Here is an 18854-nt window from a genome sequence, read left to right as displayed (position 1 = left end):
GCCTAGAATATCAAGCACAACCAACTTGTCACTTCATGATAGATTCCAGGGTGACCCATTGAGCCTTATTTATGAAAGCTCTCCAAAACTGGATGATATAGACTATTGTGAAAGAACCTGGGTGATCCAGCAAACCTGAAATCAACTGTCAAAGATCAAAAACATTTGCATAGCAATAGCAAATTATTTTTATGAAATCAGTTCCAGGTTTGTTGGATCACCCAGGTTCTCCAATCAGTCTATCTTCTCCTGTCTCAGTCTCAAGAGTTTTGATAAACCAGGTTCATTGACAGGTGGGGATGGAAAATGTGAACCTTCCAAATGGGCATGTTCTGAATTACAAACAGGTAGATTTCTTATGTCCAGCATGTGTTAATAGCAGAAGTACTAATTCCAACCCATGTTCAAGTAGTAGTGTGTACAATTAGGGTTATCAACTCAACCCAACATATCTCGTTAGTAATGGCCTAGTGAACTATGTACAATTAGGGCCATTGGCCCAATATATCTTATTACTAATGGCTCAGGGAACAAATGCCCCTTTGCCACCAGGCCTAATAATTCACTGCCTGGAATTCTCTGGTTGGAAAGCTTTTGGTCAGGGAGTGAATTGGATAGTAGGACTTGGGGAGATAGTCATGCTTGGGGAGTGGGAGCCTCTAGAGGGCACTATGGCTTGCACAGAAATGGTGTGAGCCCTGAGAAGGGCCAAGGCATAGAGTCTAAAAAGTAACCAGGTCTTCTCCAGAGCCTCTAGTGGTGAGGATGGTGCGCTGCTGGTTACTGACAGGTTGCAGTCCTTGGGCACACCAGGGTGGGCAGGTTGATGCAAGGTACCAAATCATCACCCGAATTGTCATGGAAGGACAAGGAAGGACAGGGTCCTGGCAGGCAGCAAGCAAGAACGGACAGGGAAAAGCCAGGAGTCACGAACCATAAATCCAGGAAATGGACACCAGTGACACGGGGGCCACCACAGGCAGAGGGAACACAGGAGAAAATTGAAGTGACAGGAGGCACAGGGATCCCTGCAGCTGTAAACAGCAGCTGTAGAGGAAATGCTCAGCAGAGATGGGGGGCTCGGCACCAATAGAGACACGTTGCACAAATCCTGAGTGGTGTGTCTGAGCTAGCTAAATAGGGAGGGGGAGTTAGGAGGCTATTTCCTGGTTGGCCGGGGGGTTGGGGAACTTGGAAGAGCAGGTGAATCCAGGGTCAGAACTGCCTGCATGACTGACAAGTATACTGACAAGTATACAACACACCCATATTGCAATAAGTCACATCATCTCCATCTCCTCTCTTGGTGTCCCATTGGAAAGATTACCTTCACGTCTTGTCTCGTAGACACAATAGGAAATATACAATAAGCTTTTCCAAAGTAAGAGGAAATCCCCTCTTAGATCATGGTAACAATTGTCTCCATTAGAGGATTTTCAATTTATTCCTGCAGCAGTTATACCTCAAATTTTTTTTTTTTGGTGACAATGGTCACTAGGCAATAAAGACCTGATAGAGGTTCAAACCCTTCAACACTCAATCTAAATAATTTTAAAATGTTGGTCAGCTTGTAAAAATTACATCTTGGCATGGGTTCTGCATTGTATGAGATGCCACCTGCAAAGGAGCAGTCACTGGAAAAGAGGGGACACTTTGTAAATACGAAAACTGGTGGAAAGGAAAGCCTTCCAGGGCCATGTAATAGGTAAAGTAAGGACCAGGACCAAGGAAAAGTAATCGTCTGATTTATATCTCCCAAACTTAAACATTAGACTTAAAGGCCATAATAATTATTATTTTGACCCAAGACGCACTCCTTAGATTCATATAAACAATTCAATATAACTTTTAAAAACTAACTTTATAGCAAAATTAGTTTTAGTTAATTCAATCCTGACATTCCGCTTTAATGCAGCTGTACACTTTCTTATGAACATTTATTGCTAAAAGTCCTTGAGGACTAGATATGAAAGCTGCCGGTCCAGTGCACATTGACAATTGTCAGAGGTAAAGAATAATAATGACAATATGACTACATGCCTGTGCATGACATTGCTGTGCATTGTTAATGTGTCATTGTATTATTATACCATCTGTTCGCTCCTATTTACCGGTCTAAATCTATAAAACCGCTACAAAGCATTTTTTCCTGAACAAAGCAAACACTTCACTGGCCTCTGTTCTGCACCCCCAGCTATATAGAATTACATGTTATGATTTATTACACAGTGTGAAGTTGCTTTATATCACTCTCATAAATCATCTTCTATATAGCGAGTGCATTTTATTATTTCCTGCTGGGCGTTACACTGGAAGAGGTGTAGGAAATGGAAATGTTGTTAGGTGTATTGGGGGAACATGATTTACACTGATTTATGGGAGGCTCATGGATATTTTTCTTTATCTAGGTTAGGTAGTTGTCTGGTAATGAAGTCCTTAGGAGCTCTTATCGCGTTATTCCTCCACTCCAGTAGCCTCTGGCAGTCAGGGAATGAGAATACCAAGGGAGATCTCCTAGTTACAACTGTCAGTCAATATATTGTAGTTAAAGCAAAAAAAGATGTTTCTGTATAGGAAAATGACATGATTTATTAAACAATGCAATGGCTTTACTTGATCACTAAAGTTTCAGCTGGCAAAGGGAAATATATCTGCTTGCTAACTAATATGTTTAGTTTAGGGCTCATACTGGTGGCCATTTTTGTCCAACACCGAGATTTCAAATCAAATTCTAACACAGCATTTGATAAAAAGAAGCTGCATTTGATCTGCAGTTCAAATGCCATTTAAGGGGACATAATGGGTTAACTTACTAAAGAAATGTAATCATTTAAATGATACCTTTGCACAGGATATAACATTAACTTAATGAATGTAGTGAAAATGTTGCTGTGGACAGAACACCCAATCACAGCCAAGGAAACCTAAAAAACTGGATTTTTTTCTTGCACATGATTGGATGGTTGACTCCACCAAAGCTTCACTAAGCTAAAAAAAAGTATCATTACCTATAGGACACTGTATATACTCAAATATAAACTGATCTGAATATGAGTACTGAATACTAATTTTAACACATAAAATATTTCAGTAACTGCTAACATTTAAAACAGTAATTATTAGAAGTATCAATAAAATGAATAATGCTAATATTTAAAATGTAATAATGAATAAAAGAGAAAAAAAAATTAACCTTGTCTCATCCTGTTTTTTTTTTCCCTTTTTTTTACGGATTAAAGTATTTTGGACTTCTGATTAGGTTATGATGGGCCACTTGCTCCTAAGTGATCTTGTAGTATTGTTGGCTACCAGTAAATGGTGATGTGTTCCTGTGTGTAACAAACTCGCATCTCTTGTCAGCGAATGTTTGTTAAAAACTTTACATGAGGATAGAGCTCCATCTATTTGTATGACCTGAATATAAAACAAATATATTTTTTCTAATGGTATTTTAAAAGAAGCAACAATATTGGCTTACTAAGTATCTATGGTATTTTATTTTACTGTGAACAGCCTATATCCTTTATTAAATCAACCCTACTGTGTCCAAAAGACTCCAAAGCAATGCAAAAAGGGTCAAACTAAGACTCTGATCTACCATGTGTACTGCTTATTTAAAGCCAATGGAGTTTTGTGTTTGATATGTAAATGCATAAAACAACACTAACTGACTTTAACACTGAATCTCACATTTGCAAATATCTACTGCAAAGCAAATAGGTGACAAACCTTTTGCAAAACCTGCAATTCTCCAAACTGTAGGTCACTGTCCTACTTCTTTCTTCCTATTGTGGATGACTAGTGAGCACTCTATCGTGCAATCTAAGTACTTCCCCTATTTACAGAGATTGGGCAAACTTGAGTTTTCCATTGGAATACAATACTCAACACAACACTCAACAGTACTCCTCTCAATACCCAATGAAGAATGCAAAGAAGGGTTGCATTTAAATTGGGGATCGATATGGATAAAGTTTCCTAATGTAGCCTAATTCAATATGTAAAGACAAATGTCAGGTATCTATATTGACTCAATCATCGGCAATCAGATGAGTGTTTTAGGCCTCTCTATGAGAAGAAATGGCTTCTGGGTAATTGTCATTTCTACAGGACACATTAAACATCTGCCTACCCTCAGTCATCCAATGTTGGCACCTACTAACCAAATCAACAATCGCCATGCTGATGAGGCCATGCACGATGGAATCTTGGCTTCTCCGAGGCCACCTGGGCCAAAAGGCCCCCATGCGGCTTTAAAAACTCAGCTTTTGGACTGATTATTTCTCAAACGTACCGCTTCTCTACACCATAACCTTCACTCATGCAATTTCCTAGTAATTCAGACAGCCCTTCTGCAATATCATTGTACAGGCTTCTACAAGCCATAAAGATTTTATGCTGCCTGTACGGACGGGTCAGCTGGCATGAGCTCTGCCATGAAGCCCAGGGTCTCCATCTGTTTCTGAGCTGCTCTGTGCAGATGGAGTTAGCGATCCAGGCAGATGTCCTGTTTGCCAGGCTCAGCGTGTGACGTTGGTGGTCCGAGATAAATGTATGAGACCATAGACCACATGTTATATTACCCTGCAGGATGAAAAGCAATTTTACTGCTCCCAAGCATTGCCTGACACAAAATGCAGCTTATGAATACCGAATGCATTAAACGCATCTATTTAACATGGGCAGACAGATAAAACATCCCGTGGGTTGCTCTAATCTGTCTGCAATGATTGATATATTACAAGGGTCAGCTAATACCACCAGGTCTTGCCGGATCTTCTTCTAAAAGGAGTAGACACCTTTCTGGTTAATGAATAATCTATTTGATATCAATGAAATGGAATTACATAATCTTCTAATAAAACGCCTGCCTTTGGTTTTATCTTTGCTACTGTGTATGATACTGCTGGCTGTAATGAATAATTAAAGTGAACCTGTCACATCAAGAACTGAGATAAGCCAGTGAGCCAGTAAGAACATAGAACTCCTGAGAGAGAGTAAAAGGCTTTTGGGAACTTCCTGAACAAAAGAACAACATATTCTATTTTACTATAGGCATTTTCTGTGCACTTCTAATAAATGTGTATATCTAATAAATATATATAATTTATGTGTAACCTTTACAAAACAGCATAACAAATAACTGCAAGGCTACCTAACAATCAATACGAGTGGCTAAATTCAGCGTTTTGTAAATTGGTTGCAAAAATATTTGTAACATTGGACTGAATGGGTCTGTTTGTTATTCTCTATTTGACAAATGAAGGCAGCACCATTTCTGCATTGTTTTTTGAAGGCTACATGTGGAATCCATGAACGGTTTGCCACCCCTTCTGTCTCCATGGACTTGAAATGGTACCACTTGCAAATGGGAGTTTCCTTCCCTTGAATCTTGCCATTAGCAAATGGTGATGTCTTGTTCTTTCACTAAGCCTGCTTTAGTAAAGCTCTCCAAGGCTGGAGAAGATACACTTTCATCAGTGATGTTGGATGATCCAGCAAACCTGAAATGGATCAGGTCCAGAATTGAAAACATTTGCTAAAAAATTGCAAATGACTTAAGAAATCTATTCCAGGTTTGCTGGATCATCCAGCTTTACTGATGAAAGTGTATCCTCTCCAGTCTTGGAGAGCTTTAATAAATCAAGTCCATTGAGTCAAGTCTGCTGTCAAAGAGTTGTAGGGAGTTCTTCCTTGGTATCATTCTGGTCCATTTATTGAACCACCGTGACCGATAACTTCAGAGAGCATGGAGAGTTCATATGACCCATCATCTGCAGCTCAAAAGTAATAAATATGTTTCTGTGCCAGGAAGACTTTCAAATATATGGGAAATCATTCCAAACTGTGACCCTGCCTACCAGAACAATTCAGCAAATGTCCTTATTGTGTTCCCGTCATGGGCATTTTATTGGAGGAATATCCTACCATGTACAAGTCTTTACCCAATGGCGAGTGAGTGCACCCGTATTTTTTATTGATTTATTATTAATTCACAGTTATCCTGTATCTCTATTTCCAATTATAATGTTTTAAACTATACTTGAATAATGTTTTCTTACGATTGTTATTAATATATTATAAATTAAAACTCTGGGAAACCTTGGAAATAATTTTCAGGCCTTGAAGAACTCTTATTAAAACCAATTTTTGGGGGGTTGGTGGTAAAAAAGGAAGGCGTGAACCCCAGCAAGTGGTGGCTGGAATAAAACCCTTATTGGCATCCAAAAACATCATTAGAGCCATACAGCTGGCTCTACTAGATAGTGTTGGTCCCAGAACTATAAAGCCATCATCAAATAGAAGGTCAATCAGCCATCATTTGAGGATCCCCTAACAAGCTGTGGGGGAATCCTGGAATTCCACAGAAATCTAGTTGAGAATGGCTGCTCTACAATGATCAGTTAAACTTTCCGCACTTCTACTGAGTTATGTGCTATGAAAATTCTGGTACTTTTCAATTATAAAATCCATGCAAGGTTTTTAATAATTTAAAAATAAATGCAACACATTCTTCCCAAGTAAGTTAATTGGAAGAAGTTGTAATTGTATATATTTATAGGCAGAAACATAAAAACCATAGTGTTTCGGCTAATAATGAACACGGCTCAGATAATAAATTGACAAGATTACCGCATAACTACATCCACTGTGATATACTCTATAATAAAATCTACTTTGATTACCATTATATTATGGGACATTTAAAAATGAACCGGTAAAACAGTAGGTTTCCCATGATTAGGGCCATTTCAGACCCAGGGTGAGCTGCAGCATTTTGATGCTTGCTTAGCCACTGTACCAACTGCTCCCATTTGCATCCATGGAAATGGTTGGGACCATGATTGAGCTTAAGGTAGAATGCCGGAGAACCGTTTTTTGCATGCATGCAATATTGGTAACCTGAGGGGCAGTTTGCTGCTTCCAGGTGAGCACCAGGGAATGGCCAACTGCATGATTTTTCCCCAAAGGTATAAAAGGTCCCTTAAAAGACTGGATAATAATATAATAGTTCAAGTGTAGAGAAAAGAGTAATGTAGAATAAAGAGAAGGATATAAAGGATAACGAAGATGACGAGCATGATAAGAGGAGATGAGAGTAGAACAAAGAAAAGAGCAATGTAAAAAAATGCAACAGAATAGAAGAGAGAAAAGTGGAAATGAAAGTTGTAAAAGAAACAGAAAACAGAAAGGGGGTGACATACAGTAAAATACATGGAATGTAGAAAAGAGGAGAATAGAACAGAAAGAAAGAGTGGACAGGGGAGGGTATACATACATGGAAAGGAGGGAAAGAAAGGGGATGACGGAGGAGGAGAGAAGGATATAAAATAAAAGATACATAGAGGAGAGATGATAACCATATCATAAACTTAGTACTATAACCTGACAAATTCCATACTGGTTTTTGAAAGATTTGTTTGGTTAGGATAAGCCAAAAGGAAAAGAAAAAAGGAAAAGTTTGTGTGCTTCATATACTGGCATAATAATAGTTCATTGACTTTCATGACTTTTCAATACACAGTTAAGAGGTATTTGATGAACTCATTAAAAGTTATTAAACTCATCCATTTTTCAGCATCTTCCATTAGAAGAACATTTGTCATACTTTGCTATAGTGCTTTGCAATTTTTTACTGTTTAATTGTAGTTAAAAATTCTAATTCTTCCCTGTAAAGCGTAATGAATTATTACCTTTATTGCTTCAGCTCAGAGCAGAATATATATTAGAGATTGGAGAACAATGGCGAGTGAGTGCACAGAAAATTATTATTTTACAGATATTTCTGGATATTAAAAGTTGTGGATGAGCAATAGGCAATGTGCATTAGACCATTCTGACCAATTGGAATAGAGTTTACTATTGATTGATCAATATAAAGTGATTAGAAATAATTTAACAATAATCGCGTTATTGAATAGCTCTGCTAATGGAATCCTTGAACCACACAGTGGGGATGACACCCATACCAATCTTAGTCTTCATTTAATCCTTACTACTATTCTTACTTTTCTAACTAAATGACTTTCCATAATAAATTGCTAAAAATCCATCGCTTTGCAGCAGTCTCTTAGGCTTCTAAGTTGCTTCTGGAAGCAGTCGTGTCTGTACATTAAACTTTGGCACTGGAAAGCTCTTAGTTTTGCACCTTCAGCACCAAAGCCTAGTGGTTATGAAACATTCACCCTTTAGAATCATTATCCCTCAACCTTTATCTGTAATTCTTCCTATGTCCCTGCTGGAAAGATTTCCCTTGTAACACAACAGGGAGTATTACAAAATCCACTCAGCCATGACAGATCTTCCCTCTTCCAAGTGTTTTGACAGTGACACGAGTCAGTAGAGAGCTTGCAATGAGTGCGTTTGGGGGGCTCCTGTGTATTACAATTGTGTGAGAAAAAGGGAGTCTCAGATCAACCTACTAAACCTCAAAGGTGGAATCGACCAATGTACTTTGCCAATGCCTGTGTGGTGGCTCAGAGGTTAGCGCCTTTGCAGCGCTGGGTCCAAGGTTGGAATCTCGGCCAGGACACTATTTGCATGGAGCTTGCAGGTTCTCCCTGTGCTTGCGTGGGTTTCCTCCGGGTACTCTGATTTCCTCCCTCATTCCAAAAAAATGCAGTTAGGTTAATTGGCTTCCCCAAAAAATTGACCTTAGACTGTGGAAATGACATATGACTATGGTAGGGACATTAGATTGTGAGCTCCTTTGAAGGACAGCTAGTGACATGACTATGGACTTTGTACAGTGCTGCATAATATTTTTGCGCTAAAATACTGTGTAATATTAATAATGTCTGGATAAACAACTGAACCTACTGTATGTTCATGTAGGTTGTGCTTCTTGGAACTGGTAGCATTATTGCATTTTTAAACTTTTAAGATGGATGAAAAAGATGTTCAACTTACAATTATCGCTGAAGTCATCCACGAGTATTATTTCATGGATAAGGTGCATAGGTGTTCTGTTTAACACACTGCAAAAAATAAAAAGACAAAATCAAAGATATTATTTGTTTCGTTTTAAAATATTACATATGATAAATTATTATAGCGGCTGCATTGTGACATGTTGTGTTGGGTATTGGTGGCAGGACGATGTTGGCACTGCCAGTTTTGGCTTAGAACCCGTGGCACAGAGAAATTTACTATGCCATACATTTCTTTTAACATTTATCCAGTAACTCTGACACTGTAAAAAGTACCCTAATATTTGCTCTCTGATAAAACTTTTGTCAACAGGACACTTACCATACTCAGGATCCAGCACCAAGTCTTCCCCTGATGTTTGGCTTATCTCTTGTTTCATCTTCCCTGACCTTAGGCCTGTTCCTGGTTCCATCTTCCCCGATCTTTCAGCAAAAGCCCTGATTCCATTTTCCCTGACCTTTACCCTGTCCTTGGTTCCTTTTTCCTGACCTTCAGCCAGTCTCTAGTTCCATATTCCTTGACCTTTGGCCAGTCCCTGGTTCCACCTTTTTTTGATACTTGGCCTGCCCCTGGTTCTATCTCCTCTGTCCTTCAACCACTCCAAGGTTCCACCTTTCTAGACCTTTGTTGTGTTTCTGGTTATATCTACCTTGACCTTCAACTTGGTTCCATCTTCCCTGACCTTTCGCCAGGTCCTGGTTCCATATTCCCTGATCTTTGGCCGTTCCCTGGTTCCACCTTTCTAGACCTTCAGCCACCCCCTGGTTCCCTCTTTTATGAGCCTTTGCCAGTCTCTAATGCCACTGTCTGTGACCTTCTGCCTGTCTCACACCTGCCCATTGGCCTTTATATTTTGTACATTGACTAATTGTGCTAGTGGGTCTGGCAGCTGCAACTTGGTTATCCGCCACAATCCAACAATTTTTGTGGACTTTTTTGGTGATGACCTTGAGTGGTGGTATGCTTAGTCTTGGTCCTTCAGCCCATTTTAGATTACCCCTCTTTCGTCTTATCGGACTGAGATTCCTCTACCTGGCTTGAACTGCATTTATTGGATTTTAGATCCCTGTTTTTAATGGTTGGGAGGCAGCAGTACACTTTATTGTGTATTTATTTCAATGGTTTTCTACATAAAAAGAAACATTTACTTGGGATTGGCAACAAAATGATTAGTTGGGACTCCCCTCCAAATGTTGGATAGCTGGTGGCTATGAGTAGAATCAAGCTGTCGGGATAAAGCCCCCCCCTTCTCTTTTACCCCACCCTGCTGTCCTTGGTGCAGACCTTCAGTGCCATGCAATAAATGCACAAAGCTAGTATTTCCAAATATTAGCAGATCAACTTTCCTGCTGAATCAATTTTAACTCGCTTCTAGCAACACAACTCCTACTTTACCTATTCACAGCCCTTGTACTAGATATGTGAAATATTAATTGTACCAAACAATAAAACCAAGATGACTGCTAAAATAGGCAATTTTCCTTATCTGCTTCTCCTAGAACAGCATGGCGATAAGCAATACACCAAGTTGACTTTAATTTCAGTGCAAGGAAATAATCATGTACATTTACTGGCGATAAGCCAACCTCTTCTGTCCGGGCTTTCAATACCTTCTGTTCCCAAAAGCTTTATTATCAGCCTAGGAATGATAATACAAATGGCTGGGTCTGCCCAAGCAGAAGAAATGTTTAAATTATCCAGGGGGGGAAACTAATTAGATTACAGAAACTGTGACATTGGTTACAACACTGCAAAGTAAACAGGCTGCCATAAAAAGTTACTTTGGCAATAAAATGTATGAAGATTTGTGCTGCATATTTACAGGTTACAAGTGAATTATATATATAATATTCTATTCTTTGAAGAGTAAACTTTCACCACATTCACTGTTTGATTGGGCAGCCATTTAATATTGATAATTGTAAAGTTATGCATTTGGGGGCTAACAACATGCATGCTTCATACTGACTAGGGTAATACTTTTGGTGGGTCAGTAATGGAGGATCTGGGTGTTCTGGTAGATTAACCTAATTACAGCATGCATTGCCAAGCTGCAATATCTGAAGCTAGCAAAGATCTTTCTTATATTTAAAGCCGAATAGACTGCAGAGATGGGGACACAATCCTGCCCCTGTACAAACCATTGGTCAGACCACATCTGGAATATGCAGTCCAGTTTTGGGACATTGTGGAATTGGAGAGAGTGCAGAGAAGGGTAACTAAACTAATAAAAGGAATGGAGGAGCTCAGCTATGAGGAGAGATTAGCTGAACTGAATCTATTCTCCCTTGATAAGAGACGTATAAGAGGGATATGATCACCCTGTATAAATATATAAACGGTCCATATAGAGAACTCTCTTCCCAAATATTCACTATAAGTTTATTACAAAGCACAAGGGGGCGCTCTTTGCGTCTGGAGGAAAAGAAGTTTAAGCTCCGGATAAGGAAGGGATTCTTCACTGTAAGGTCTGTGATAATGTGGAATCGGCTGCCTCAGGAAGTAGTATCAGCAAGTTCTATAGATTGCTTTAAGAAAAAGCTAGATGATTTCTAGAAGCACAGAATATAACATTTAATAGTAAAGACAACAGAGACTGTTGATCCAGGGAACATCCGATTGCCTCATGGAATCAGAAGGGAATATTTTTCACCTGTTGGAACAAATTGAACCTGTTTTTTTACCTTCCTCTGGATCAACTAGGTTTATAGAGTTTTTATCTGGGATATGTTTATTTTCCTAGTGGTTGAACTTGATGTCTTGCCTTGTAAAGTGATCATTGACTGTACTAAGTGAACAGACAAAACCCCAATGGTACATTCCCTCCAATTTATTTCTTTTCTTTCTATAGCACAGCCCCTCTTTAGCTGTCATCATCCTTTACAGCGAGTAAATGGAAACATTTTTTCCTGGTGTTCAAGGCTCCTTTTAAATTCTAGTTCTCTGTCATTTTGTCCTAGTCGGCAGAACCCAGCAGCGCTCCTTGTCTATTGTTTATAAAGTAATTAGAAAGCTTTCAGATGAAAGTATAAAAAAAAAAGCTGCCGCACTGTTCATTGCTCCATCCATCCATTTGATGTTTCCATCCCGTGCTTTGCAGAGCACACATCAGATGGCGGTGAATATTTGTCGGCCCTCCAGGACCCAGCGAGGGAGCTGAGACAGACCATCTGCTTTGATGGGTCGGTCAGGTGACGTCATTCATCGAAAAATGGAGGGGACGCGGCTTACCGGATGAATGAGATTTATGATAGTCTGTTGTAGCTGATGGAAAATTCTCAGCCCCCCTGGGGAGGGGGTATATATTTTTTCACACTTCCAGAGGAACATATGTCTGTTTTTATGGTTTTACCATTCCTAGGAAATAATAGGTATGTGCGGTTCCCGATTATGAATTTAATATTGCCCAGCCTTATAAAATAGGATACACAAATCTGATTTTTAAATATATTCCCACCATTGGGCATTTCTCAGCGCTTCCTCGTGACCACAAATGTTTGTGACCCCCCCATGGCTTAAAAAAAAAAGAATATACAAAATACAATATATACAATGATATCAACAGCAACATCAATATGGAATCAGAATAATTATCATATCGGCATGTTCATATTTCCGGAAGGAGATGTTACTTTTTTGAAATCTAAAGTTAATTTGCTTATATTTAGTGTTACCCAGTTTCTTTTTTTGCCCTCATTTATAAGCTAATTACATTTTTTTTCAATATGTTTGTTTTCATAACTTACTTAATTGTCCCAGAGACAATTGGCCTGGTTTATTAAAGCTCTCCAAGACTGGAGAAGATAGACTGTCATAGGTCAACTGGTGTGATCCAGCAAACCTGGAATGGATCTGGTCCAGGATTGAAAATGATTTTAAGAAATCTGTTTCAGGTTTACTGAAAAGAACTCAGATTCTCCCATGATAGTTAATAGTATTAATATTATTATTATTATTAATAATAATAAACATGATTTTGTATAGCGCCAACATATTACGCAGCGCTGTACATTAAATAGGGATTGCAAATGACAGACAGATACAGACAGTGAAATAGGAGGAGAAGTGGACCCTGCCCTGAAGAGCTTACAATCTAGTAGGTGGGGGAATTTCACACACAATAGGATGGGAGATATGTAGGGGTAGGAAGTAGTGACGGTTTCAAAAGACAGAAGAAGATGTGTAGGCAAGTTTAAAAAAATGGGTTTTGAGGGCTTTTTTAAATGAGCAGAAAGTAGGAGCAAGCCGAATAGGACGAGGAAGACCATTGCAGAGAGTTGGAGCAGCTCTAGAAAAGTCTTGGAGCCGTGCGTATGATGAGGTTATGAGTGAGGAAGTCATTAGTAGGTCATCAGAGGGGGGGGGAGGGAGCGGCTAGGGGAGTATTTATTTACAAGGTCACAAAGGTAAGTGGGACAAGATCTCTGGAAGGATTTGAAGGCAAAGCACAGGAGATGAATTTGATTCTAAGGTGAAATGGAAGCCAATGAAGAGGACAACAAAGAGATGCAGCAGAAGAGGATCGGAGGGAAGGATGGAAGAGTCTGGCTGCAGCATTCATGATAGATTGTAGAGGAGAGAGTCGGGTTAGTGGAATACCAGAGGAGGAGGTTACAGTAGTCCAGGTGAGAGATGATGAGATTGTGTACAAGGAGTTTGGTGCTCTATCCTTTTCAGTCTTGGACAGCTTTAATAAATTACTCCCAGTGTTACTTTATGGTATCATTTCCCAATCTTTTTATCTATCTATCTTTACTTCTGTTCCAGTGGCAACTGTAAAATTTTTGATTTTCCTTCATTTTCTGGTAATGGTGGTCAGCTGTCTCGTTGATAGTTTTCACATAGCATGATCACCTATTCCAGTGTTTCCTGACCTTTTTAACACAAGGGAACCACTGAAATAACTTTCAGGTCTTCATGGAACCCCTACTATAACTATTATATCCACAGATCACAGTATATTAGTGTGATGGTCAGTGGGAAGAATTCCTCTTACATTGCTGGTCAGTGGAAAGAATGTCACTCTTACAGATAGCCAAAAATATAATTGGTGTCACTTCAACTGACCTGAGAGGTGCAAACTGTTTATTGCTCAGGGAACTCCTTGGAAGAACCCTGGTTGGGAAATACTGATTAAATATGTTGTAAAGGGCCCACATCACATACATTATGATCAAATAATATAATGGTGTGCAATGCCCCATAAAACGTAAAATGTTCCCAGTGACTCTCAGCTAAGTTCAGTTTCAGTTTTCGGAAAAACTTGCACTAAAGAACACTTAGAATTTAAGGAATTCCTTGTGCAGAATCCTGGTTGGGTATTCAATATGATTCACCTGATTAGCAACATTCACTTTAAAACGTAACCAGCCTCTAATTCAATGTGTTTTAACCAGGGTTCCTCCAGAGGTTGCTGGGGTTTCTTTGAGCAATGAGCAGTTTTTTGCCTCTCAGTTTAAGAGACACCTATGAGTTTTTGGCTATCTGTAAGGGTGACATTCTTCCCAATGGCCAGCAATGTAAGAGAAATTCTTCCCACTGACCACCACACTAATATAATGTGATCTGTGGATATAGAAATTATAGAAGGGGTTCCCTAAAGACCTGAAAGTTATTACAAGGGTTTCCCAATGTAAAAGCTTAAGAAGGGCTGATTCATCTTTATAATTAATTACCCCCTGTCTGGGCTAAAGCGATCCAGGGTTTACCCAAACAATGAGAACTCTGACTTTGATTTCCCACCTAATTCCCCTTCTCCCTTCTATCAAACAGCAGCACGCTCATCACTTATGTATCTGAGTCTGTAATTGTGTGCCGCCCGTAATTGCTCGGATTACTTACTTTGCTGATGTAAGAAGTGAAAACAACACAAGCTCGGTTACATTTCATTAACAGAGCGGGAAGAAATTTATGGCGCACAGGGGACATATAAATTTGACTCGCATTTTATTATAGTTCGGTCGGCTCGGATGTAAATATTATATAATTTTCCCAAGCAGAACTCTTTGAATTGTTCCCGGATTACAAACCCGGCGGGGGTTGTCGAACTTGTAATTCACGCTTAAAATATATACATTTTTCATCGACTGCTTATTTAAGTGTAGAGATTTGTCTTTTAGTCTGAAATCTCTGCGGTAAAAGTTTCGGTCTACAAAAAAAAAATGTGTTTGGGGTTTACATAAGCAATAGATTATCCAGCACTAAAAGCTGAACTCCGGCTTCACCTTCGGGGTTGCACCATTGGCCAGGATCCTGTAAGTTAAAGAAGGGAAAGGCTGCGTGTAGGTGTGGGTCTTCAGACCAGGCAAGACATCTTGGGGGCCGGGATCTGGCCTGCAGGCCCTATATTGGACCTTTCCAGCCCAGCCTGGTTGTCTTCAGCCAACCCATTTCATTCATTGGATTATGTTTTTTTCAATGATGAAGGCTCCACCTAGCACATGAGCATTATTTAGGACTAGGTATAGCTCCTTCCTCCAGGCTTGATATGAATATAGAACAACAGAGACTGAATATTGAACAACTGATTATAATTTATTTGGGTTTAAAAGAGTTCAAAGTGTTTCTGCCAAGGTTGGGGCAAATATTCATATATCTTCAGCACCAGACACCCCACTAAGGTACGACAATATACAGATTGTATATATTGTTGTGTATGGTTCCCCTTGGTTATAGTAACAGTTCAATGACTTGTTAAATTGCCAACCCCAAAATAACGAAAGCAAAAATGTACATCTAGTTTCAATCTCTGCTAAAGTTGGGAAGGATGGAACCAGAAACAAAAGGGGGGCTTGGCAAACCAAGTTACATTTAAATAAAAAACAGAAAAGCGAATGCTAGATTAAGCTCATTTGATACATAAGGTATGTCAAGACAAAAGCTAGACATAGTTCAGCTGATGTACACAACTTTGTCAGGGTGAAAGTTCAGCAGATGATACAAAGGTAGTGAGGCCTCGTCCCGACGCGTTTCACTGTGTGGCTTCTTCAGGGGTTGATGAGATGAAAACAATGTAGGATGCATCCAATGATGTTGTTATGGATCTAATAGTTAGACTCAAGTGGAAAAGGAGAAGAGAAGTTAGTGGTGGTAGTGGTTACAGGTGGAAGTTGTAATAAGGAACCTCACAGGGGAAGTTAAGTCTTTGGGGAGTCCCTGAGGGTAGGCAGGGCATGGGGCTGCTTAAACTAGGTAGGCTGGTACCACACGGAGAAAACTATTGCCCAGCAATAGATGCTTTCCTTTAATCATCAGGAGAAGTGTTCAGAAGAGCTTCAAATAGAAGCACACAATAGCAGAAACAGATTACATCAATTGGGTGGATGAACCCACTTGGAGCAGTATGAAATTGTAGCCCTGTATATCAACCAGAGCCACTTGTGTTTGCACAGTACATAAACATTCATGATGGGTACACTTGTATGAAAGCACTGTGCTATCTTTTCTGTCGGAGCTGCAAAGTGACAATATTCAGTATCAGTACCTGGCAATCTGCTTGCATTTCAGGAACCCCATCATTGTAAAAAATTCTAGAGCTATCAGATTCATACCAGTGTAGAAATATTCATGTTTGTCCCTAATCATCATGCTTGTTTAATAATTAATGATATTGGGACCAAAGGGAATTTAGGCCGTTCACTCAGCAAGGTGAGTGATCACCTTGCAAGACATATTATACTTAGTGAATGCAGTAAAAATTAATTTTGCAAAGAATATGCAACCACATGCAAGGAGATCTAAAACATAGGATCCATTTCTTGGATAGAAGTCAGCAGAACCTCATCTAATTTACTAACCTAGGCAAAACATCTCTTGCAAGGGGATAATAAATTATACTATGTGATCAGACTATATTTCTTTAGTAAATTGACTTCATGGCAAATCCGGAGGACACAGACAGAAGATCTTAGGGCGGATTCACACCTACCTGGGGATCAAGCGATACTGCTCTTCTTCTAGTGGTTGGAAACTGGCCAGTCTCTTGGTCACTTGCATTGCATGGTTCATAGAGATTTGATAGCTGGCGGCAGTGAGCAGTACTGGTACTTACTGCCCCCCCCATTTATTTTCTGTGGCAGTGTTTCTCAACCAGGGTTCCTCCAGAGGTTCCTTGTGCAATGAGCAGTTTGTGGCGACACCAATGATCTTTTTGGATATCTGTAAGGGTGACATTCTTCCCACTGACCACCACACTAATATACTGTAGGCTGAAGATATAATATTATAGAAGCAGTTCAAAGTTATTTTAAGAGTTCTACCATGTTAAAAAGTTTGAATACGTCTGCTATGGGCTGCCATTGGGAGAAGCTACATGTAGCATCTCCCCAGATGCAGAAGTTCCCTGGCATGAGAATTCAGTAAACATACCCGAACCTCATGGCCAGTGTGACCCTAGCCTTATTCTACTATATAAAAAGACAAAACCCCAAATCAATGAAAACAAAATGACTCAAAGTTGTATATATATTTCCGTACAACCAAACCACAAACACTGCTGACCTCCATATTTGTCTGAAGGTTAATTACGTTTTTTCTTCTTATCAGTTCCTGAGATGCTGTCAAATAACTGGAGATATAAACTCACAATTTGGAGAAAAATAGGAGATGAGTTTATGCGGCGCATATTGTAATTTTAAAGCGAGACGGATAATTTGTCCTCCCACATCTTTCCTCTGTGATTTGCTGGGATGAAATACTGTCAGATGATCGCTTCGGAACAGATGCTGTTTATGCAAATGCACCGTGTTAATAACAATATCAATCGAAGAATTAAATTCTCTTTTTGCGGGAACAATGGGAGAGAAGTATTAGCACCCTTGGTGTCTTCCACGCTGATGTGTTAATTCACTTGTTGTCTATAAATATGTTTTTTTTAATCGAGCTCTCCGCGGCCAGTGGTTTGCACACACTAATTACTCCGTTGTATTCCCCAGCGGGGTATATTGTGTGGCCTGCCAAATAAAATCATTTGCCCGTTCCTGAAGTATGATGGATGGTGAGTTGACACAGCGCAGAGATTTGGAAAGAGTTGGGGAGGGTTCACCCATTGTATATCAAGGTCGAGGGCAACGCTAAACTGGCAGCGTCCTGATCTATATCACAGGGTTGCATGGTGGAAATGAAAATTTAGAAAAGCAAGTACAGAGATACCAAGACCATTGGCCATGTAAAGCTGAACTCCAGCTTCATTTTTTCCCTCTCAACTGCATAGGTTTTACTCTTGTTTTTTGTTTTTTAATCCCCAAATCTTCACAGCAAGCAAGCAAGCAGAAGGTAACATTTTCCAAAATTAGCCTTGATTTCAATGGGTTCATATGATGGATAAATCTTTGAAAATCTGAATTATGCACAACCCATTGCTTTGCTCTGCATGGGCAAGGTACAGACTTACTTACCCCAATGGGCTCTTACCCCAATGGGCACTAAAACTCTCCTAGTTCTCCTTTCCCCACAGACATCCCCTGGCCCCTTTAAGCCCTTCCTTAAAGGTCGCACTTTAGCAACGTACCTAAATTTGCGAAAATTGTATTAGGAATTTTATTAAGTGGAAGCTGGAATCAAATTAGGGTTAAAGAAAAAAGTAATTCAATTCTTATGGATGACTGAACTATGATTAGATTTCACTTAGCAGCCATCTATTATTTTTCTAATCTGCACATTTGCTATTATAAAAAGGCAGAATTTTCAAGCGAGACATCCACGACGACATTTTTTTTTTTTACAACATTTATCAACTGTAGGAAAATATGTTGACGTGTAACTTCAGTGGTTGAAAAAAAAAAGACTTTCCATGTACACATTGGAATGGAAGACTTTTTGTGAATCGGGGAGATGGGAAGGAACAGAAAGCTGTGTACAGATGTTAAATTTAGGTTGCTGGGTATGACCTTTTAAGATGGCTTCAAGCACCAGTGGAATAAATG

At 39.4% G+C, this 18854-nt stretch overlaps 1 protein-coding gene across 1 annotated transcript in view; it reads right to left on the bottom strand.

The window, feature by feature from the left end:
• The window catches only part of GALNT14 (polypeptide N-acetylgalactosaminyltransferase 14), a 268075-nt gene that overhangs the window by 61257 nt on the left and 187964 nt on the right, over nucleotides 1-18854 (bottom strand). The window contains exon 4 of the mRNA XM_072410305.1: nucleotides 8911-8978. Coding sequence (XP_072266406.1) covers nucleotides 8911-8978 — 68 coding nt within the window. The remainder of the gene's footprint in view (nucleotides 1-8910; nucleotides 8979-18854) is intronic.

Source organism: Pyxicephalus adspersus, chromosome 4, assembly GCF_032062135.1.
Source record: "Pyxicephalus adspersus chromosome 4, UCB_Pads_2.0, whole genome shotgun sequence".
Classification (NCBI taxonomy): Eukaryota; Metazoa; Chordata; class Amphibia; order Anura; family Pyxicephalidae; genus Pyxicephalus; species Pyxicephalus adspersus.
The sequence above is the reverse complement of the archived record's forward strand: the minus strand, read 5'-3'. Positions and strand labels throughout refer to the sequence as shown.